The 21621-nt window shown below is 52.5% G+C and overlaps 10 protein-coding genes across 10 annotated transcripts; 5 read left to right on the forward strand and 5 right to left on the reverse strand.

The window, feature by feature from the left end:
- Window positions 1-892: 892 nt before the first annotated feature.
- C7974DRAFT_474304 (uncharacterized protein) lies at window positions 893-4358 on the reverse strand. The gene is made up of 3 exons (XM_046146599.1): window positions 3779-4358; window positions 1176-3725; window positions 893-910 (listed from the first exon to the last, which is right to left on the reverse strand). Exons 1-2 carry the CDS (start codon window positions 4192-4194, stop codon window positions 1250-1252), a joined length of 2892 nt encoding a protein of 963 aa, XP_045993738.1. The 5' UTR covers window positions 4195-4358; the 3' UTR covers window positions 893-910; window positions 1176-1249.
- Window positions 4359-4886: 528 nt separating this feature from the next.
- Window positions 4887-5867, forward strand: C7974DRAFT_435920 (retinol dehydrogenase 12; the record flags this gene model as incomplete). The annotated part of the gene is made up of 2 exons (XM_046145097.1): window positions 4887-4956; window positions 5005-5867. The coding sequence occupies 2 exons, from the start codon at window positions 4887-4889 to the stop codon at window positions 5865-5867; spliced, it is 933 nt and encodes a 310-aa protein (XP_045993739.1).
- A 1066-nt stretch (window positions 5868-6933) lies between these two features.
- C7974DRAFT_400114 (uncharacterized protein) lies at window positions 6934-7652 on the forward strand. Its single transcript, XM_046142471.1, has one exon. It carries the CDS (start codon window positions 7036-7038, stop codon window positions 7246-7248), a length of 213 nt encoding a protein of 70 aa, XP_045993740.1. The 5' UTR covers window positions 6934-7035; the 3' UTR covers window positions 7249-7652.
- On the forward strand, window positions 7470-8447 carry C7974DRAFT_317326 (glycosyl hydrolase family 62-domain-containing protein; the record flags this gene model as incomplete). Its single annotated transcript, XM_046138595.1, has 1 exon — window positions 7470-8447. The coding sequence occupies one exon, from the start codon at window positions 7470-7472 to the stop codon at window positions 8445-8447; it is 978 nt and encodes a 325-aa protein (XP_045993741.1).
- A 1810-nt stretch (window positions 8448-10257) lies between these two features.
- On the forward strand, window positions 10258-11928 carry C7974DRAFT_400115 (uncharacterized protein). The gene has a single exon (XM_046142472.1). The coding sequence runs from the start codon at window positions 10297-10299 to the stop codon at window positions 11758-11760; it is 1464 nt and encodes a 487-aa protein (XP_045993742.1). The 5' UTR covers window positions 10258-10296; the 3' UTR covers window positions 11761-11928.
- A 666-nt stretch (window positions 11929-12594) lies between these two features.
- Window positions 12595-14356, reverse strand: C7974DRAFT_318262 (MFS transporter-like protein; the record flags this gene model as incomplete). Its single annotated transcript, XM_046138645.1, has 4 exons — window positions 12595-13197; window positions 13247-13488; window positions 13545-14011; window positions 14142-14356. The coding sequence occupies 4 exons, from the start codon at window positions 14354-14356 to the stop codon at window positions 12595-12597; spliced, it is 1527 nt and encodes a 508-aa protein (XP_045993743.1).
- A 427-nt stretch (window positions 14357-14783) lies between these two features.
- On the reverse strand, window positions 14784-15801 carry C7974DRAFT_440665 (uncharacterized protein; the record flags this gene model as incomplete). The annotated part of the gene is made up of 3 exons (XM_046145336.1): window positions 14784-15544; window positions 15605-15646; window positions 15692-15801. The coding sequence occupies 3 exons, from the start codon at window positions 15799-15801 to the stop codon at window positions 14869-14871; spliced, it is 828 nt and encodes a 275-aa protein (XP_045993744.1). The 3' UTR covers window positions 14784-14868.
- A 673-nt stretch (window positions 15802-16474) lies between these two features.
- C7974DRAFT_440669 (uncharacterized protein) lies at window positions 16475-17083 on the reverse strand (the record flags this gene model as incomplete). The annotated part of the gene is made up of 1 exon (XM_046145337.1): window positions 16475-17083. The coding sequence occupies one exon, from the start codon at window positions 17081-17083 to the stop codon at window positions 16475-16477; it is 609 nt and encodes a 202-aa protein (XP_045993745.1).
- A 161-nt stretch (window positions 17084-17244) lies between these two features.
- Window positions 17245-19333, reverse strand: C7974DRAFT_400120 (3-phytase B precursor). The gene is made up of 2 exons (XM_046142473.1): window positions 17943-19333; window positions 17245-17828 (listed from the first exon to the last, which is right to left on the reverse strand). Exons 1-2 carry the CDS (start codon window positions 19085-19087, stop codon window positions 17390-17392), a joined length of 1584 nt encoding a protein of 527 aa, XP_045993746.1. The 5' UTR covers window positions 19088-19333; the 3' UTR covers window positions 17245-17389.
- A 1387-nt stretch (window positions 19334-20720) lies between these two features.
- On the forward strand, window positions 20721-21199 carry C7974DRAFT_440674 (uncharacterized protein; the record flags this gene model as incomplete). Its single annotated transcript, XM_046145338.1, has 2 exons — window positions 20721-20954; window positions 21001-21199. 2 exons carry the CDS (start codon window positions 20721-20723, stop codon window positions 21121-21123), a joined length of 357 nt encoding a protein of 118 aa, XP_045993747.1. The 3' UTR covers window positions 21124-21199.
- Between the last annotated feature and the right edge of the window lie 422 nt (window positions 21200-21621).

Below are 21621 nucleotides of genomic sequence, written 5' to 3' on the forward strand. Positions count from 1 at the left end.
AGGGCTACTACAATGCACATGATGCAAAGAGAATTATCACAGTGACAAAGTAAGCTAGCTTCTCGTATCTTCGTGTGGCGAAAACAGCACAACCCCAGCAGAGCCTTGGAACTGGTACAACCTGCTTTATGTAGTTAGTATCTATCAGAGCGGGCATCGTCTATTTAACCTGTGCGCAATACGCGCAGAATTGGTTGTGGTGTAGTAATGGAAGTACCAAGCATACCTAGGTAGATAAAAAGCTAGTTTCTCGTATAATTTTGCGGCGCAGACAGCAGAACCCCTGCAGACCTAGCCTTGGAATTAGTACAACCTGCTTTATGTAGTTAGCAACTATCAAAGTGTGGATATTTTATTTGTCCCATGCGCAATACACGCAGGATCAGTTGTGATGCAGCGACATAACCAGCTTCTCGTGCCTTGGTATTCTTCTCCGGCGCGAGCGGCACGAGCGGCGCAGATGGCCCGGCAAACCTGTCTTGCCACCTAGGTATCTAAGTAGAAATTACATTCGATCTAGTTGCATTGACAAGAATAGAGCAGTTCAGCGGTCTTCAGATGGTCCTAACCGTCGAATTTTGCGATCAACTTATCCACGAATTAAATTGACCTGTTGTGGGGGTGTTGGGAAGCCAAGAGCGTGTACGGGCTATTGATATATTGGACTACTGATCGGCTGTAACATTGAATGGGACAAGTTAATATAGGGAGCGTTTAGAGAAACATTCCTCTAGCTCCTAGAGTGGCTCAGTTATGTGTCACGTGCTTGATGACTTGAGCTGCTCTGCCGGGCGCTACCGTGCTGATGGGGGCGCTCCTACTACTCAGAGTTCCTCTGAGTGGCTCCATAATACCTCCACGTGCTCTTTTGCGACATCTGTGGAATGGGTTTGGGGAACGTGAAAGCTGCCTGAAAATTTTGATCAGCACACAGTACAACACATGTACAACCGACAATTGCAAGATTGCACACACGGCTAAGACAAGTCGTTCTCTTAGAAGTGGGAATATTGGACGAGCGAAGGACTAATGCGTGTTGGCGGGCGGCGAAAATAATCGTGGTTGATAAACGAGACGACCATATGCTGCTCGCCTTTTTTCAGTTTCACCCAGGTCACGGTTCAGATTGCTCTTCGGACACGTGTTGATGGAGCCATCAAAAAAATTCGACGTACCAAACGGAGTGACTAAATATGCTATGCTTCCAACGCTCTTGCTTTTGATTTTGGAGTTCTAGCTAGATCTGTCACTAGCTTGTGACATAGAAGCTTTCAGGTGGCCCTAGATAGCTTTCCCGCATCCCTCCTACATCGATGACAATCTTCTCCAAAACCAGATTTTCATGTCGGAGTGAGATCTTTAGGGTGTGCGCTCCAGTATCAGCGAGATCAATCTGATGTTGTCTAATCCAGACACAGTTCATGACCGATTCCGACCATCCAGGTGGCAATTCACCAGCCTTTTCAGGCTCTTGCACCAGCCTGTGTACTGCCATATCCTCGTTATCGATTACGATACCGTATGTAGCTGCTGACCCTGGGTCTGCATCGAGTGTCAACGTGAAGTACAGGTGTAGAATAGCCTTGGCCGTTGACGTGAAAGTGTAGAACGGGTACAAGAGTTCACACTGACTCAGGCTTGAGTCAGCCTGTGAGCGGAAGCTCACAGCTCCATGGGATTCTCGGCCGAGATACGGGTGCCTCCAATACACAGGTGGGTTCTTATTTTCGTGGCGAACAGCTGGCATGGAGATGACTTGATCGGCCTCAACATGACCCACAAATCCGGGCGGTAGACTACGGTGTTTCACCGGAACGTGAATGTGTTCGTAATCCCCAAGGTTGCTCTGTAGGAACAATAAGATCTCATCGTCAAAACCTTCAGGGACAGCTTTCCAGTCTACCGTCACTAGGATCGGTAGGTCTTGGCCATCGAAAGACGGTTCCAGCGTTCCGCTGGCATTTACTGGCATCCAGTCCACTGGACTCGTAATACTCCACGTTAGTGGCTTGGGACCACGCAAATATAACTCAAACGTCCTGGGATTCATTCCGTACGGCTCCATGGTCGGCAATGTAACGCCAGATATCAAGTCTTTTCGTGACGGATGCGTGCGGTCGCTCTCCTCGTTGCACAGTCCAGGTCTCACGCCTTCAGACCCTTCAACAGCGACACCCAGATTTCCAACAATGGGATTTGATTCTTGGCCCGCTTGGACGAGACACAGGCCACTTATCATATCTCGGGAAGGAGCATGCCATGTCTCACGGAATCCGAGATGAGGCTGTCGCATGATGTGGTTCCACTTCCCGTCGAGCAACTGATGGTATTCCTGTGATAGCTGGAAATCAGCTTTGAAGAGGGCGACCGACTTGTCGAAAAACGTATTTGCCGTATTGCGTCGTTGTTTCGCGTAGAGCGCATTCTTCCCGCGACAGATTTGGAGTGACATGTAGATATGCGTTGCTTTGATGGGATGTAGAACGAGTTGAAAGAATGACGGTCTGGTCTCGGGCAACAACTGAGTGTAGAGGGATTCGGCGTCCTTGAGCAGTGCTTCCCAGCTTGACAGGATGTTATTCGCTTCCGAGTAGTTGATGAGCGAAAATGTCTCTGGCTCAACATGTTCATGTTTTCGGGGCGCAATCAATTTATCGTACTTGAGCAAGAGGTCTGTACAGGGCAATGCTAGATCGCTCCCAAAGGTACGAGCGGTGAATGGTTCGAGGAAGGCTGGTAGGTCGCCAAGGGCCATAGCATGCGTATCCCACGCCAATGACATGACGAAGCTCAGTGCCACTTCGAGCGGTTTGATGTCCCCAACATTGAAGATCCAAATGCGGTCTGCACCACGGCGCTTTGCTTGGTCTAGCTGTTGCCAAACTTTGGCAAGAGAGTTGCTGTTTAGCCATTTGTAGCTTCGCGGTTCTCCAACGTATTCGAGGTGATAGTATACCCCTGCACCGCCTTTTCGCATTCTCTCTGATTCGGTCGGGAGCCGGCGAATCGTGCCGAAGTTGTCATCTGCAAAAAGTAGTGTTACGTCCTCCGGAATCTCGAGGCCATTCTCATAATATTCCTGCACTTCCTTATATAACGCGATCAATTGCGGTACTGCGTCTTCTCTTTGGTACACGTCACCAAGGATGCGCCTTTGCGTCGACAAGACGTCTCTCAATACTTCTTGTGGGTTTTTGACATCCATTTCGCGGTCGCCATCACCTCGCATACCAATCGTGATCACACTCTCGAAGTTGGAGGCCCGTTGCGCCCCTTCAGCAAAATACTTGGTAATCTTCTCCTTGTTCTTTATCCAGTTCCAACTTTGCTCTGGCTCGTTGTACGGCTCATCAAACCACTCATTCATCGCACGCTGCATCGGCTCGTGATGCGATGTAGACATTACGATTCCGTACGTGTCAGCAAGTTCCTGATTTAAGGGATCATCAACGAAGAAAGAATTTCCCGGATGTGGATAGCCAAACCACATCGCAGGCCAGAGAAAGTTTGCTTTTAGCCGGAGCAGCAGTTCGAAGACGCGCTTGTAGAACTCTGAGTTGTACTTTTGGCCGTACTTCTCGTGTACCCACGCTGATAGCGCGGGTGCTTCATCATTGATGAAGATACCGCGGTACTTGACTGACGGCGGACCTTGCATCGTTTTGACGTCTAGCGCATAGATAGACCGGCTTTTCTTCACTGGCACATCTGCCCACCAATACCAACTACAGGTCTCTTAGCACTGAGTGCGCATGTCAACTTCGCTGACCAAACTTACGGAGAAACACCAATTTGCTCAGACAACGAATAAATTCCAAAGATAGTGCCTCGCTTGTCACTTCCGTAAATCACCAAGGCCTTCGCACACCCGTCCCATGGCGCATCCACGAGTGCCGTACACCAAGTTTCCCAATTACCCGCAACATTGTCGACGTTTATACTCCCATGTGACGCTAAATCTTGAACTAGGTTGGATCTCTGGATGCTGCCAACGATGATGACACATGGTGATGAGCATTGATCTGAGGTGACGGTAGGCGCCTCCGCCCCAGTCACGCTCGCGATATCTTTAGCCAGTGTCGCGGCTGCAATACGAACGCCCTCAAAGTCTTCGCGGTCGATGACAATGGGTACATTGTCCAGCGCCAAAGCACCGGCAGCCGGCGCATTTGACACGAAAGTAGTCGGGAGCATGACGTGAAGATTCAACCTGAGTATGGAGAGGAGATCGACGACCCCGCTGAATCACGCTGAGATCGCAGAGAAGCTCCTGGACAGAAAGGTCGATGTGAGACTCTGGATTTGGAAGGTATGTGCTGGAGGTTGCAGAAATTCTGCTTCCCTCCGAAGTAGGTATGTATCACTCCCTCGCCTACGAGCACGGGGGTTTAGCGGCGAGAATTACCCCACCGTTGTTGTCGACTCCAGAATGGTGTGGGGTAAACGTGCCACTCCGGTGGAAATTTCCCCCACATCACCAACCATCACAACAGATCCTTGGCGCATATCAAGTTTGGAGCTTCACGAACATGCGTGATTATTAGCGAAGATGTTCCAAGATTTACGCATATTCACCTAGGGTATATGGTAAAACGCGTCCATATCATATCACCATACGCGATTTAGAAAGTGTGAAGTACAAAGTACCGAGGTCGTCATCGTAATTGGTCTGTGCGCTGTGCACACACCGTCACGACTCGCGCTGTTTTAGGTCCGAACAGGTCCTTCCAACTATGGCTACATCTTCAGCCCCGTCGCATTACCAGTCCCTGTCTGCTTTGTTGTCGCACCGGCTGCGCCAGGTCCACGAGTTCATACATACTGTCATTCTTCTTGTGCTCGGCTTCATCGTTCCAGAAATAACAGACACACTCACAAGCGTCGGTATGGGTGTCGCATTCGATCCCGCCAAAGACATTGGCCCCCTAGATGGCAAAGTGATTCTTGTGACCGGTGGTATGCAGCCTCCACCCAATTGTACACCCTTCGGCTGACCCATATTAGGCAATGCCGGCTTAGGCAAACAAACGATAACTAACCTCTGCGCCCACAATCCTCACCGAATCTATCTTGCTGCCCGCAGCGCCTCGAAAGCCGCCGCGGCTATATCAGACATCCGGAGCTCTGTTCCAGGCTGTTGTGACATTGTCCACCTCCCTCTCGACCTCACCTCGTTCTCAGACATTACCGAAGCAGCAGCCACGTTCCAGCGCGCGGAGACCCGCCTGGACATTCTCATCAACAACGCAGGCATCATGGCATGTCCCTATAGCACAACAAAAGAAGATTATGAAGTTCAATTCGGCACAAATCACATGGGCCACGCGCTGCTGACGAAGCTGCTTCTGCCAACGCTACTTCGCACCGCATCAGAGTACGGGGACGCCCGCGTCGTCACACTCAGCAGTACAGGCCACGCTGTCAACGTCCCCGGTGGCTTGATCTTCGACCAGCAGAAGCTGGAGCAACAGGGCACCTGGAAGCGCTACGGACAATCAAAACTGAGCAACCTGCTCTTCGCGCGCGAGTTAGCGGAGCGTCATCCCCAGATCACGTCTGTCAGCATCCACCCCGGCGTGATTTTCACCGACTTGTTCTCATCTGTGCGCGCAAATGTCTTTCTCAAGGCAGGCCTCTGGATCTACGGTCTACTGTTTCCCCTGCTTCCAGGACATTACCGAAGTACTGCAGGCGGTGCTATGAATCAGACGTGGGCGGCGATTGCGGATAAGAGTGAATTGGTGAATGGTGCATACTATAAGCCAGTCGGTGTGGAGAGTAAGGGAAGCGCGAATGCGAAGGATCGGGGTCTGCAGAAAAAGCTGTGGGAGTGGACCGAGGCAGAATTTGAAAAGCATGGATACTAAGCTGAGCGTCAAGCGGTGATATGAGATTAAGATGTCGTGAGGAGGCGCCATAGAGTCTGATGTAAACACGGTGAGTGCCTGTATTGAGAGCAAGACATAGGGTCCTTGGTTGCCGTCGAATTCGCCAAAGATTCGAGCTTTTCTCGATTACGGAAGTCAGGACCGCAACACTCGCAACACTCGCAATACGGATTTCGCTGATGGTTCTGTAACAATCATCTACAGCCAATCGGCCGTTGGGCACCGCTCTAGATCTCGCTATCGTCCCTCAGAACCATGGACACCGAGTCGCCTCAAGGCGCGCTTGGTGCGGTATAGCGCTTCTTCACCCGCTACCGTCCGCTATAGGCCAGAGAGCATGTTGTTCGAACCGCAGACATAGTGGAATGCGCAAACAGCCTCTCTTTAAGCATTCTGAGGATACCACCTAGGTAGCCTCCGCGTGCGCGTTCATACTAGCGTCCTTGGTCGTACTAAGCTTTTCTTCTGTGGGTCCCGCATGAGCTTGGACAAGTTTCGTGCAGCCAAGTTGTCATTATGAGATTACAAATTCGCATGCGCTCGTTGCTGCTTAATTCTCTCGTCAAGTCGCTGCTTGGGGTTGGCGCAGTACTATGGTGGTCGTGTAGCGAGACGAAATCATGGCTTGGGCGCCTTCACTACCTAGAAACGAGGAACATGCATGCATGATGCGGACAGCTCCGCGTATACTTGAAACGAGACGGGAGGAACACCACGTGAAGAACAAACTATGTCCTTGCCTTTCTACACGTGCATCTCATCCTTCCAAGGGCAATATCAGCGAAATCTAAATTTGCGCTGACGTGACTACAGCAAAGTCTCGAATTGGTCAAGATCCAGCGATAGAGTTGGCTCAACGGCCTCTTTTGGACAAACAAACCTAACACCACAACGTACTTCGTATAGCCGGTAAAATAGACAAATTAAATGAAGTGGCTCGTGCAGCCGTTAATAACCAAGCAAATATGACATGCCAAACGTTCATTGTATCATGTCGGCAAGATATCCGAACATCGTTCGGCAGAGACGCCATATTGACTTCTACCGATTCGTAAGTAATGCGCCACACCTACACCAATAACAGCCTCTGCCACATCGACTTAAGGAATTCATGATGCCAAGCCATGGCCTAGCATAGAGGGCTTCAATGACACATTGGGTCAAGTGGTGGCTTGTTCTGCGACTAGTTCCCCACCACGGGGCTACACGAGATGAGATACACGAGTCCAGCCAGAAGCTCCACCTCGGCCTGCCTTGCGCATCAATGAGCTCTCGCCCTTCATACCCAGCTATGTGCATCCGCTGCTCAATTAGCTATTTGTTTCCCCGCTTCGGTCTGTGCGCAATGTTTCAGGTTTAGCATCGCTCGTCTATCGGTGCTCTCGACCTCCTTTTGCCGGTGGGAGCACCAAATGTGTGCCTCGTAGAGGAAAAGGCAAGTGCTTGAGGTGTCTAAGCTTTGAGAAGCGGAACGATGGCGCAAACATATATCCTCGTTCTCGTGCGCTGATCATTGCTGCGACCATCATCTACAATTCCTTTAAACGATCCCACGATCCTTTTCAGAGCTCCTCGATCACAATGTATCTCACCAGCGTCCTGTCAGTACTGCTGGCATCGGCTGCCACCAGCCAGGCTGCCTGCAGCCTTCCTTCTTCCTACAAGTGGACATCGACTGGGCCTTTGGCCACTCCCAAGTCTGGCTGGGTGTCTGTCAAGGACTTCACCACTGTCGAGTACAACGGCAAGAAGCTTGTGTACGGCTCGAGGGTTGATACAGCCGGGAATTATGGCTCCATGAACTTCGGCCTCGTCAACAACTTGTCAGATCTGCCCTCTGCCAGCCAAACCACCCAAAACATCGGAGCAGTCGCGCCCACGCTCTTCTATTTCGCCCCCAAGAAGGTTTGGATCCTTGCCCACCAGTGGGGTCCCACCACCTTCTCCTACCGCACCAACAGCGATCCGTCAAACGGCAACGGCTGGAGCACCGCCCAGCCCCTGTTCTCGGGCAAGATCACCGGTTCAGACACTGGTGCTATCGATCAGACTGTCATCGGTGATGCGAGCAACATGTATCTCTTCTTCGCTGGCGACAACGGCAAGATCTATCGCGCTAGCATGCCTATTGGCAATTTCCCCGGCGACTTTGGCACTGCCAGCACTGTCGTCATGACGGACAGCCGAGAGAATCTGTTCGAAGCCGTTCAAGTCTACACCCTGGCCGGAGCAACCTCAGGCGCCAAATACCTCATGTTGGTAGAAGCCATCGGCGCCAACGGCCGCTACTTCCGCAGTTTCACAGCGACCAAGCTCGATGGTGCGTGGACACCTCAGGCAGCGTCCGAGTCCAACCCATTTGCCGGCAAGGCGAACAGCGGTGCTACCTGGACCAACGATATCAGCCACGGCGATCTGTACCGTGCTAACCCGGATCAAACGTTCACTGTTGATGCTTGCAATCTGCAGCTGCTCTACCAGGGCCACGATCCTAAGGTCACCGCAAGCAACTACAACTTGATTCCTTACCGACCTGGTGTCTTGACGCTGAAGAAATAGGTCGTCACTGATGGCAAACGGGAATATGCGTAGCATGGTCGGCTTGTCAGACGTTTCAGTGTAGATATTACTTTTTTGAGCCCTCTTTGCTCAAGTTGCTGTAGAAGATTCAAATTGCAAGCGTTGTACATTCACTTCTCGTTGTGAACAGCACACTTTATTATACAAGTCGTGGTAAATGGCTCATGGATCTGTCGTTCATATTTCTATAAAACCGGTGTTTGCCGACAGTCAGCAGCTCTTTGTTGACACTATCTAGAAAAAAGGTTTGATAGTCTCGATATGTCATCTGAGATCTATGCGTCCTTGCGGACATATTCAACTGGTCCAGGACAGGTGTGCCGGCCACTCAGTGCGCAGTAAACCAAAGCGAAGATGATAGCCAATCTGTATCCTAATACTGCCCAGTTAATGTCAGCGGGTGATGGATTGGAGACCGTTGGAAAGAAGACGACGATCCATAAAAGCCGCATGGACAGTTCTGCGATGATCGCATGACATTTATCGGCAAGCCCCATCTACCCAAATTGAGCTTGGAGGGCAGCATCGGCTTCCCACGTACCCTCTTCAGAGCGACACAAGAGGGCGATACCATGTAAGTCGTCAACATTGCAGAAATGCACAGAGCACAGACCTGCTGGAACGTCACGGCAGAGCCTACAGTAGAGTGATCAATGACAGCGCTCGGACAAGCAAAAATTGTCACGTATGATACGTTGAGCGGTACACCAATCGTGGCGAAACCTGGCGTTGTCAGCCATCATACTCACGACCATGGTTTGATTTATCTTACCTGACTCAAAGAGATCGAGAAAGGAATTCCACGGTCCCGAACGCAGCCGAACAGCTGCCGCAAGTTGGTCGCCATGATGCGATACACTCGGAGACGTCAATTACCAGCGTTATGCAAGTCAAACCGGTGGCACCAGCCTTCGATCCGGTCGTGTTGAGAGAGACCTGAACTTGTTGCGAACCAAGTGGTGTTAACAAGACCGACTTCGTGTCACCAACCCAGAAGGAGTAGACTGGCGATCGCGCTGAGTATTGGGATTTTCATGTCTGTGGAATTGGCCCTGATTATCAAAGTAGAAGTGTAGGCAAGCGATTGGCACTGTAGGGGGCTAAAGAAGCCAAATCGCAGGGCTTTGGGTCTTGTGCTAGGGTACTATGTGGTGAAGTAAATCGCGGCTTTGATGGCAAGGCCGGCTTTGTCATAAAAGCAGGCAAAAAAGCAGATGAAAGAGGCGGGATCATGCTGTTCACCAGATAGCGAGCTTCGGGTGGACTTGGAATTGTGCGAATACCTGGGTACCTCCCGGCTACCTAGGTAGTTGCATGCCTAGCTGGTGGCTTCCTCACAACGACGCGCGGTTTCGAATGTCCTCGATACGTAGGTACTCTCTTAAACCTTTCAAACTAATTTCTAGGAACCTTCCCGGTTGTACGGAGACGTTGATCAGGCGTGGGCACCTGATAGGCTGGGTCGGGCAAGTTCGGATCTCTTGGCGTTCCGATCTCATTGCCATCTCTCGTCACAGCCACCGGGCTTTCCAGGTGACTCGTCTCCGGAAGTCCGTGGATCAATGCGCTCCTCACACTGACCTACACTGCGATGCAATGTTGAGAGGAAATACCGGATGTAGAAGGTATACTGCAGATCCTCTCCAACTGATATGTGCGGTACTTTTGTTCGCCCCGCAGTGAGGCCGCCGAGGCTGACAACCCTTGAGTGTGGAATTGCTGTGGGAGCGTCAGCCTGTCAGCTATAAAACTCAAGTCATGCGCCACCCTTTGACGACCACAATCATATTCTACATCTTTCTTCAGAAATCTCTCAACGCTCGCTATCATGTACATCCTCAAACCGGCAGCATTGCTGCTCATGTCCCCATTTCAGGCGATATCTTTCGTCACCTCTACAGTTGTACCCGATTCTGTCGATGTAGCAGTTGTGGGTGCAGGATTGGCTGGTCTTACAGCCGCTCGAAATCTCATTCGAAGCGGGAAGTCTGTAGTAGTGCTAGAAGCTAGAGACCGCGTGGGTGGCAAGGTCTACAATCAACCACTTGCCAATGGCGGTGTCACCGAAGTAGGCGCCGAGTTTGTTGGACCAACTCAGGATAAAGTGCTCAGCATGATCGCTGAGTTGGGACTCAAAACCTTTGACACCTACGACGCGGGACTTTCGGTGGTTTGGCGCAACGACACTCGTATCCTGTTCAGTCCGGACCCCGCGCTTGGAGGTGCGCCCCCAGTCGACGAGTCGGCTCTCATACAAATCGCAACTGCGCAGGCACGACTGGATACCTGGGCAGCAGAAGTTAACACCAGCTCTCCATGGACACATCCTCAGGCATTGAACTGGGACAACCAAACCTTCGATAGATTCTTGGACGACTATGCCGCTCATTCGGATGCCAGGTTCGTGCTGACCACGGCTTGTAAGGCTCTGTTCTCCGTCGAACCCCGAGAGATATCGCTTTTATATGTCATTGCGTACATTGCAGCAGCCGGGAATGAGACAACTCCTGGATCTTTGAGCAGATTAATCGCAGTCGAAGGTGGTGCACAAGAGTCGCGTGTCGTGGGTGGGACAGGGCTTATTCCCGAACGTCTCGCAGAGACTGTAGGCTTCGAACACATCATACTCAACTCTCCCGTCGTTAAGATTTCGAAGGACAATAAGGGCTACAAGGTTGTCTCTCGCAGTGGAGTTGTCTTAGCCAAGAATGTGGTTCTGGCTATATCTCCTCCACTGCTCCGCAAAATTGCTTTTGAGCCTCCGCTCCCAGTTACTCGACAGCGCTTAAACCAAAATACCAAGATGGGGGCCATAGGAAAGGGTATCGCGGTGTACAATACTCCTTTCTGGCGCAGTCAAGAGAATGTTAGCGCTCAGGTCACCTCAGACACCGGTTCCGTGCGAGTCACCTTCGACAGCACTCCAGACGATGCTTCCTTCGGCGCGATCTTGGGCTTCATTCTCGGCGACGAGACGCGCGAAATAGACAAACTCCCTGTGGAGGTCGGGCGAGCACGAATCTTATCTGACTATGTCCGGTACTTTGGCGGTAACGCACAGAATGTGACAGAATTCGTCTTATTCCGCTGGGACCTGCAGGAATGGTCTATGGGTGGTCCGACTGCAATCGCCCCACCGAACGTCTTGTCAAAATATGGCAGCGCTCTACGTCAGAGTGTTGGTGGACTACACTTTGCAGGCACTGAAACAAGCGAGTACTGGACAGGTTACATGGATGGTGCCATCCGCAGTGGTGAACGCGTTGCTCGAGAGATTCAGGAACTGTCTTGACCAACTGATACAGCGATTGGATTATGTCCGTAATTAGCTATGACAGGCGACGTACATGTGATGTCTATGTTCTGATAGCAATACCGAGAATATATACGGACTGATTGTTTTTCTACAGCTCAAAGGTTGCGTTATATACATGTGCTACAAATTCTTAATTGGCTGTCTTCGTATGGACTGATACATCTCCAACCTCGTGATGAGAAGCCTGTCTTTGCAATGTACATCATGCTAGTGCTTCTCTTCTCCTTCGATCATTGATAGTGTGTTCACTCCTGCTGACCTTCGAAGTAATACAACTCCGGCTCAACTGTGTTCTTCCTCCAAAAGATATACTTGTTGACCCACCAGGGAAGCGTCTCGGTCAACTGAACTTTTGCGTGGACTGTATTTGGCACAGTGAAGACGTAATCCAGCTCTTCCGGCGATCTTTGCTCAGTTTTGGGCATGAATATGAAGATTTACGAGAGAGCTACTGCCTGCGTAGGAGCCGAAGTCGCCGATTGCGGTAAATTGCTGCAGCATACGGGGAAAGGTAAGACCTACTACTGCCGCTCAGAAGTTGTCTGTCAAGACATGTTGATTTCACGGCGGGACTGTGAGCGACCAGAATCTCAATGATGGGACTTGTCACTTACCTCTGCTAAGTGGGTCATCAAGAACTCTTCGCTCTGCAGAATAGGCTCCAATATGCAGACTTGCAGTCTCAGTGAAGTCACATCTTAGATTACCAGCGCACACGCGTATGTTGCATAGATCTAATCAACACTGACCGGCTCTCAGAACCACTACATCTCCGCTGTAATTTCGCTTCCGCTGGTGACTCAACCTCTTTTATAGGGTGTACCGAAACGCAGGGTGCCGATGTCCCAGCCTCGTCTCCTCGCCCCCCAACCTCTCGTCCCTCGCGCCCTTCTCCCTCTCCCGATTCTCCCACCTGAGATACGCCATCTGCGCCAGGGTAAGCACAAAGCACGCTCCCATCGCACCAAGACACACACTGTGCCCCAGCGTGTACAAGGGCGCGTCATCCTTCAGATAGATAAACGTGCCGATAAACGCCGAACAGTTTGCGATACTGATCACGACCCCAACGCCCGTCGCGCGCACGTAGTGCGGTGCTAGATTGTTGCTCGTCCAGCCGATCACCATCGGGCTGCCTTGAAAGACGCCGATGGCGACAAGAAACGTGCCGGCGTAGCGTGTGCCATTGTTGGGAGCGGCGAGGAGCATGGCGTAGCCAGCGGCGGCGATGATCGTCCCGACGGCGATAAAGGCGCCGCGCGTGTGCAGCCGGTCCGAGGCGTATGCGCATCCGAGGACGGTGATGAAGGCAGCGATATTGGGAGGGACGGTGAGGAGTTGAGCCGTGGTCGAGTGGTAACCCATGCCTGCTACGATGCTGGGTAGGAAGAGAGAGAAGCTGTAGAGTGGAATCTGGAACCGTTAGATAGATGTAAGCGGGAAGGTAAGTGGAGGGACGCACGAGGAGGAAGAACCAGATGAAGCCGTTGAAATAGGTCTGCGGTGCCTTGAGTGCCATCTTCACCCAATACCAATCGAACTTCTCGTCGTCAACATCAACGTCAGTGGCCCCGTGGGCATCGAGTCGCATGCGCATAAGCGCCCAATCCTTCTCTTCCGCACTGAGAAATTTCGCCGTGGAAGGCGTGTCCGGCATGAAGAAGAAACACGTGATACCAAACACAACCGTCACTGCACCCTCAACTACACCTCGTCAGCACCCTTCCTATCAACGAGACACAGTAGACTCAAGAACTCACTGAAAAAAATCCACGGCCACTTTCGATAATCACCAACCTGAATCTGGCTCAGCCCGCTCGCCAACAACCCCCCAAACGCCCCACTCAGCGGCGCCGCACAGTAGAACAACCCGCTGCGCAACAACATCTGCCCCCTGCGATAAAAAAACGCCAGATACACAATCACGCCCCCGAGAATCCCGCCCTCAAATAGCCCGAGCAGCGCACGGCACACCACCAGCCCCGCGAAGCTCGTCGTGAAGCCCATGAACGTGCATACCAGGCCCCACAGCGTGATGAGGACGGGCAAGTAGACGCCGGCGCGGAAACGCTTGACCAGCCAGTTGGAGGGGACGTCGGCGAGGATGTAGGGGATGTAGAAGATGAGCAGGGCGACGTTGTACTGGGTGCCGCGGAGTGCGAGGTCGGTGGACAGGCCAGCGATATTGGCGTTGCCGATGTTGGAGCGGTCGATGAAGGAGAAAAGCCTGGGGGCGTTAGTGGACCGTGAAGTAGCTTCCTCTCTGGCGCTTTGATGTCCGGATTCCACCCTCGAGGCTAGAAGATGTCTCTCATGTGGTCCACGATTACCACACTGGAACTCAGCAAAAAACTCACCAAATCCCAAACAACCACGGCAGAATATGTCGGTCAAACTTGCGATTCACCCTCTTCTCTAACGCCGGATCCTCGATAATCTCCCCCGCAGAACCCTCCTCTTTCGCCTCTCTCCCCAGCGGCACAGCCCTTACATCCTCCACATGCCCAACACCCCGCTCTTCCTCACCCTTGAAGCCAGCCTTGCTATCTTTATGTTCGTAGGCATGTGCCATTGCGTGCGTTACAATCCCAGTGATTCTGTGTTTGACTGCAAGGGCCTTCTTCCGACCGCCTCGCCTCATTCATATCTACCCGTCAGACAGCCTATCTCCCCCAACGCCACGCGGTCATATCGCCCGCAGAACATTCGCGCCGCGATCTGCAGCCAGCCGTGGGACGCTAAACGAAGTGGGGCCTAGCGGGGCGTAGTGTGCACGCCAGATGCGGGGAATCTGGGGAAGATCGACGGCCGGAGCGACCACGTGCGGTAAGCCGGAACGTCGCATCGGGATGTTGCGACAGATCGGAGAGTGCGGTGCGGGTGGTCGTCTGGGCGGGACGACGCTTAGTAGTGTTTACGTATGGGGCGGGACAGAGCTTGAGTGTGCCCAGGGGCTTGGGGGAACGACGCGCTGGGCGGTGGTCATGGTGATGGAGAGCTGCCGAGTGCTATGCGATTTTATTCCACAAATTTTGCATCCATGCGGGTATAACGCCCGGTCTGCGCACACTGTCTCCTGTGACCTTACCAAACCTTGAACCACGCCCTCTTGTCATCCTTCTCAAGTTTTTCAAGCCATGGGAAATGGAATTCCCACACCGACGTATTCCGGCCAGCGGTGAAAGTGCTCAGGAACGGGTTACCCAGGTACTCTGTTTGGTACGCGAACTGTTCCACAACTGGGTTCTCGATGCTGTTCATCAGCATACACATCTCCGGCCGCCAAGTCTCGAGATGCTTGTTGTACATCTCGCGCTCATCTTGCAGCTCTATCTTGAGCTTAGTGTGTTGCTCGTCGTTCTGGGCTAATTCTCTCTGCATCGCGGTTTTGTTCCAGGAGCGCCGCCACTCTGAGATGTCGTGGTTGAGCACATCGATGTAGTGTTGCTGCCTCTGGCGTATGTACTCTGCCCACTTCGTTATGACCATCTGCATATGCGACTGAACGTCATCTCTTATCAAGGGGACTAACTGAGGTGCATTGTCTATCACGCGGCCGTGATAGACGTCCAGGGCCAATTCTGCGAGCCGAACGATATAGGAAGCCTCCCGGTACTCTGCAAACGCTCCATTAAGAAGAACCGTGCCGCGCGCATTGAGGATCGCAAGTATATCTGCGTTCTGGACCAACGCCATGCCGGCACCTATGACACCCTGCTCTTGTCTGGCTTTGTTCTCCTGAACATGAGCCGCAACAATGCTATCGAGTGTATCGTCGAAGGGAGGCCCGTTGGCAGGAAGTCCTTCGCCAACAAGCTACGCGGCGAAGCGTTCATGGAACTCGTGGCTATGTCTCATCTGCCTGCCCGAGTTAGCACACTCAATCATGGGCAATCGCCGAACTCACAATTGGGCTTCCAAATCATAAGACCCCCCGGTCAACAAATTGCTGGCGCCGTAGATTCTCTGGATGATGTCGGCGTAGAATTCGCGGTTCCGTTCTGTCCAGCCAGGCATTGTGGCTCTTTTTTTCAGCCACAGGTGCAAATAAGCGACGTCGCGGAGTAAATTCCCGTTGGCCTCGACTGCATTGTCTGGAAGAAGGCTGTGGTCAGTCTCGAGATTGCCATCGATCTGGGGCTCGTGCTCGTCAGTCTGCGCGCCTTCGCATCGCCTGTCGAAGAATCGCAAGATCCGACCACGCGCTATGACACATGCGATTTCTCCTCCAGGATCGGACCCTTGTAGAGCAGTAAGAGAGTGACGCAGAGGCCGTAATTCTGAAGCTGGTCGTGGGGGCTGCAATGCTGGAGCTTCATGTGAACCCTGTACTGCGGATGGACGAAGAGCTCGCGACTTCCGAGCCCGCTTGCGGGCCATGATCGCTTTGTCGAGACAGCAGAGGCTTGGTAAAGTGAGGGTTAATAATGACTGGTGAGTAAGAGATGTGATGTCGAGTAGCGGTCGAACAGGCGAAGTGAGGTGAGTTGTTCGCGCTCTAGCGTGCATGCTCATATCGTCTAAGCAGGTGCGGTGCGTAAACACGAACGCAGGCAGTCGTGATACACCAACACCTATAGCACGCCCAGAGCAGAGTCTGGGTTGTGTGCGCTCAGGTCGGAGACGCACCACCAACGCCACCAAAAATCGTCGCCAGGGGGTTTGCAAACCTCACAGTGGAACCCGACAGCTACACAGTCCACAAGGCCCCCGGCCCCTCATCATCCATCAAATCAAACAACTGGCCCTCAAACACCCCCAGCAGAACCCACATCTCCACCAGCCCCCATGCATGCACTCTCATCCACTGACAGTAATCCTCCGGGTCCGCATTCTCACCCGGCGCCGCCTGCACCACCTTCACCACGCCCTCCGCAACGTTCTCTAGTACCTCTCCATCAGCCAGCAGGAAGATAAGGGTATGCGGGATAAGCCGCTCGCGCATCTCCGCCACCGAGTTTCCCGTTTCGGCGCGGAAGAGCGCACACACTTCATCCATGGCGAGGCTGTCAAGTAAGGTGGGGTCGGAGCGCACGTCCAGCGTAAACGCGCCTTCGACTCTAGCAACGGCGTCAGGATCTTCGCCTCGCTGTCTGCACCTGCCGAGTTCAGCGAGCACGGCCGAGGAGATGGAGGCCAGGAGTGCGTGCCACTGCGGCTCAGACGCGGGGCTGTAGCATGTGCGGTAGAGTACAAATCCCCATGGTTTGTAGTGTTTGTCGTGGTCAGCTGGGAGGATCGTGGTGTTGAGAGGTGGGCGCCATGTTCGCTTGAGGATGTCTTGGACGGTTGTTGGCATGTTGCTTAAGGAACAGCAGTGACGGCGGGAGATGATCTTTGGGGCCGTGTGTGGGCGGCAGGTAGTGATGTTGCCAAGTAACAAGAGGGAGTGAGGAGATGAAGAACGTAGAGAGAAATGGTGTTGCTCGCTTAGATGCTAGGCTGTCAGGTGACTTTTGGTGTAGTGATTTGTACTGATGTAGATTTTTTGGAGGGCACTTGCTAATGTACTGATTCCTAAACACCCCAGCAAAGAACTTCTCGAATCTACTACACTACAACTCCTCTTCGCTTTTGCTTTTTCTTACTCGCTGCCTTGATACCCTTACTGATGCAGAAATGTGATGCCGCCCTCCCCATTCACCTCCCCAGACCCCTCAGCCATCTCGCAGATCTCCGCAAACCTGCCCGCTTCCCTACTCTTCCTATTCGTGCGTGCAAGGAACTGCGCCAGCGGGCAGGATGAGCCCGGCCCTGAGCGGCAGTCGGGGAAGGCCGTTATGCCGTCGTTTATGTTAAGACGCACAAACTTGTTTAGCGTCGACTGTTCATCTCTTGAATCTGCATCTCGCCTCTCGCCGTTGTCTAGGTTGATGGCAGTATCCCCACACTCCAGAACCTCTAAGATCACCCGCCCGCCCATGGGCGAGACCTGTGACTTGCGCCATTTGCGATTGTGATTGATGTGTGTCGTGGGCAAAAGTTCGTCGTCGTTGATGACGTCGAGCGCGGTGATCATGGGGGCTATGTCGCCATCGTGGACACTATGTTTATGTCAGTTAACGTCCAGCACTAGGGCCAATCCCACTCTCACTTCTCACCCCTTCCCTCCTTTCCCCTCCAGAACGCAGACAAGTTTCAAAGAAAAGACGACTCACAAACTGAAAAACAGCGCCCCAGCTCCCTGCCCTCGCCGCATCAACTCTGCCGTAGCATCAACCCACAACGACCCCATGGATGCGGCGTATCGCTGTCCCGGCCCCGCACGATAAAAATGCAGCAGGTCTCTCGCATACTCGAACGCCAAGAACTCTTCTTGCGTAAACACCTCACACCACTCGCTCCCCCCGCGTACCGTCGTCTCAAATCCGCACAGTTCTTGCATCGCCCACACATCCTTGCTTGAGAGATCCAGACCGTGTTGGGAGGACAGGCGCGCGGCAATGGGCGGTAGGTAGGTCTGCTGGTACTCGGCCATGAGCCGGTACCCCTTCGCCTTCCCTTCCTGCTTATCAGCGAGATTCCGGGGGCACGTGCGGCCCGGCGTCAGCGTGTCGGCGCCGCGATCCGGCGTCTCTGGGATCACGTGTAGGTGCGGGCGCGCGTCGAGCCCGTAGAAGCCGGCAGCGAAGTAGCGCGCGGTGTCGATAACGCGGGGTGAGTCGCTGGCCCAGTAGTTCGTTGCGTTTTGGGCAAGCGCGCGCGAGAGGAGCGAGGAGTAGCGCGTGCGCAGGCGCACGCCGGTGGTGAACGCGCCGAGACGGCCTGCGAACGGGCCCGTGGTGGTGAGGTGCTCGAGGCTGGTATCGTTCGCCCAGAATAGTTTCCAGGAGTCGAAGAAGGCAAGAGCGCCGGTGAAGGATATGTTGCTGTTTCTCATTTTGTCGACGACGGCGCGTTGGTTGCGTCCAGCGGTCTTCGTGGGGTAGCGTTCTGCGTGGCGGGACATCATGTGGACTTGCGAGACTTGGCAGCCAGGAGGAACTGCAATACTAGGTTCGGCGAGGTCGATGAGCTTTTCTACCCAGGGGCCGTTGCCGCCGAGATGGTAGAGGATGTTCCAGTCTTTGGTTGTAGTGCCTGCGCCCTGGTTTCGCTCGGAGATACTACCTTCGCTGCGTTGAGGATGCCACCAGCTGGTCCAGCTCGAGTGGTGAGGTTTGCCTGCACATTCATATTCGAAGTATCCGGTGTGACCTTGTTGGGCATTAGGCGCGGTGCATTGCTTGGTGTAGCCGTAGTAGAGCGACAGTACGGTCGCTACAGTCCCAAGAAAGAATAATATCTGGTCAGCTACTCTCATTTTCGCGCAGACGGGCTGGATTCGCGCCGCTGTCGAAGAGTTGAGATGTTACAAAGTGCATGGTCGAAGGACGTTTGGGCGAAAACAAGAAGGCGGTGAGGCCTGCCACTTCCATCTCGGCTTCATCAGGACTTGCCAAGCAAATGTTGGTAACTTACACTTCACATGAGATACGGACGAGTATCTATCGTCAGATCCCTTCACGATACATGTCGCACGACGTTGATGTTTAGGGCCCGATTTGTGGTTGGCGCAGTCGGAAAGTGGTGCCGATGACGCAGTTGAGCCTCGGCTTCCTTCGTGTCGATCATCGCCGATGCCCACTCGCAACTCAGCCGAATCTCACGTCCTGTCAGATTTTGATGTCTTTCTGACATGCTAAACTATCCAGTACACTGGGGAGCGCAGCATAAATATCACCTCAAGCAGACAGCAAATTTGACGCTCGTGATTGGCTGAGCTCATGCATAGTGCCTTCCATGTTGAGCACCCTCGCCACACATTTGGCAAAAGCAATGATTACAGCGAAAACTAGCCGACTTTATTCTTTCGCAATGGTGATTAATAGTCGTGGGACTTCTTTATCACTTCTTTTACGAGCAAATCTTAAATTCAAGAATCGCTAAAATTTGCTACAGAATGCTTGATCAGTTCTGCAGCCCGTTGTCATCATTCTCGCACCCCCAAAGAGATTGATTGTGTTCGCCGAAAACCAATGAATGGGTATGTTGCCATTCAATGCAAATCAAACTATACCCTCGGGTGAGATATGTTTGGCCTGATGTCCATCGTATCCGATCCACCTTCTCTTTGCGAGTTTCTCAGGCGTACTTCCATGTAGATCATGCATGTACTTCTTGAAATCGTTGAGTAAGTCGACTGTTACCTTGATGTGTTCTCTCTTCACCGAAAGTCATCCTCTTTCGTCCCGTTTCTCTGTCTGGGTGAGATTGACGGCGATCTGGAAAGCTTTAACAGTTTTGTTGATGTCAATTTAGATTTGAATGGTGGCTCACCATTCCTAGTTTCCGTTCTATTCCAGGTCAACATTTTCAACAACTCTACATACAATTAACCGAAGAGGCTCAGAGATTCACAATTCCCTTGCGATTCTTCTCCAGTTTTTCAAAATGTGTATTCCAGATCTGTTGCCGTTGCTTGTCAGTGAAGTCGTTGTAGTAATTGGTGGCATGTATGCGCGACCAGACTGCCTCGTCCAAGGTGCCAATTTGGTTCGTAGTTCGAAACAAGATGACATCGCAGTATTAGATTACCCGCAAGAACGATACCACAAGGTTGCTACGCTTCAAGTCCATACTCCCCCGGACTTTGTTCGCCAAGTAGTGCGCGACTCTTCGACCGAACTCATATAAAAAAACTTCCAGAACCTCCAGCGCAGATAGACCCGACAGATGCTTCAAGAAGCTTTCACGAGATCCGTAGAAGACCAAGGCGAGCTCGCAGCCTCGATCCTGAAAGTGACCTCGCTGTATGTAGAGGTACTTTCTCAGTACACGGTGCTTGATATATATTGTACAGACCAGAAGCAGTGGCAGCGTTTACACAGAAGTTAGACGCGCTGAAAACTACAGTCGTAGAATGCCACAAAGCGTTTCCAGAAATTAAACAAAAGATGGGCGCTTCGAAATCTACGAGCTGGGCTTCGCTCGCTTCGCTCCACGCTACGATTCGGCGGTTGAAAGAGCAGAACGAGATCAAGTCGGGCAAAAGGTTCTTGGGCAAGACCAAAAAGAGGTTTCACGAGATCTGTGGTACGGTCAACGATCATCTGACAATACTGAAGATACTGCCTCAGGGCGAGTACTACACTGCACCTATATGCGGAGCTGTGGAGCTCATCGTGAAGGTACGTCATTCTGAAGTGCACTGGATCTAGCTGTTGACAAAAGAAGGCTTCATCTAACCGCGAAATCGTTAGCGAAGAGTTCGGCGCCGCCCTGAAGGAGATAGACGACACCTTCTTCTCCGTGCGGAAGGAGCTCACGCTATCCCAAGACGTAGCCTTCCTGGGCTGAACCATCGAACTATGCTGTAAGACTATCGACTCCCTGGGATTTCCCTTGCGCTGGTATACCCAGAACCACTGGAAGAGACCCTAGCCTCGTTCAACGAAAGCCTGTCCAAACAATACCAGATCCCAATTGGAGAGATTCGGCGACTGTCTGAGCTGGTGCGACGTGGCGTCGGCACACGAACTGCAATCCAAGTAGACAACACGCACGAACCGATGTCCGCCATCGCTGACTCCGTCTTGCAGGCACGCAAGCACCATCAGAGCACTTTCGCCTGGACCGAGCATCTGCCCACTCTATACCACGAAGCATCGGCAATGCATATCCGTAGCCTGCGCGAGCACTCAGACGAGCACTTCAAGGCTATGCAGCAATCCCTCACTCCGATCATGAGAAACGAGATGCGAAGTGCCTCCAAACAGATCATCGACTGGAACGCACAGCAACGACACAATCGCCGTCACACAAGAACCAGTTACCAATATCCACCCCAGCAGCACA

The sequence above is a fragment of the Boeremia exigua genome, assembly GCF_020726555.1.
Source record: "Boeremia exigua strain MPI-SDFR-AT-0100 chromosome Unknown C7974scaffold_10, whole genome shotgun sequence".
Taxonomy (NCBI): Eukaryota; Fungi; Ascomycota; class Dothideomycetes; order Pleosporales; family Didymellaceae; genus Boeremia; species Boeremia exigua.

Coding starts and splice junctions, on each gene's coding strand:
- C7974DRAFT_474304 (XM_046146599.1), bottom strand. CDS start 4,194: ATGCTCCCGACTACTTTCGTGTCAAATGCGCCGGCTGCCGGTGCTTTG. Junction 3,726..3,778: donor GAGCAAATTGGTGTTTCTCC/GTAAGTTTGGTC, acceptor AGAGACCTGTAG/TTGGTATTGGTGGGCAGATG.
- C7974DRAFT_400114 (XM_046142471.1), top strand. CDS start 7,036: ATGACACATTGGGTCAAGTGGTGGCTTGTTCTGCGACTAGTTCCCCAC.
- C7974DRAFT_400115 (XM_046142472.1), top strand. CDS start 10,297: ATGTACATCCTCAAACCGGCAGCATTGCTGCTCATGTCCCCATTTCAG.
- C7974DRAFT_400120 (XM_046142473.1), bottom strand. CDS start 19,087: ATGAGAGTAGCTGACCAGATATTATTCTTTCTTGGGACTGTAGCGACC. Junction 17,829..17,942: donor GGGGCGCTGTTTTTCAGTTT/GTGAGTCGTCTT, acceptor ACATAAACATAG/TGTCCACGATGGCGACATAG.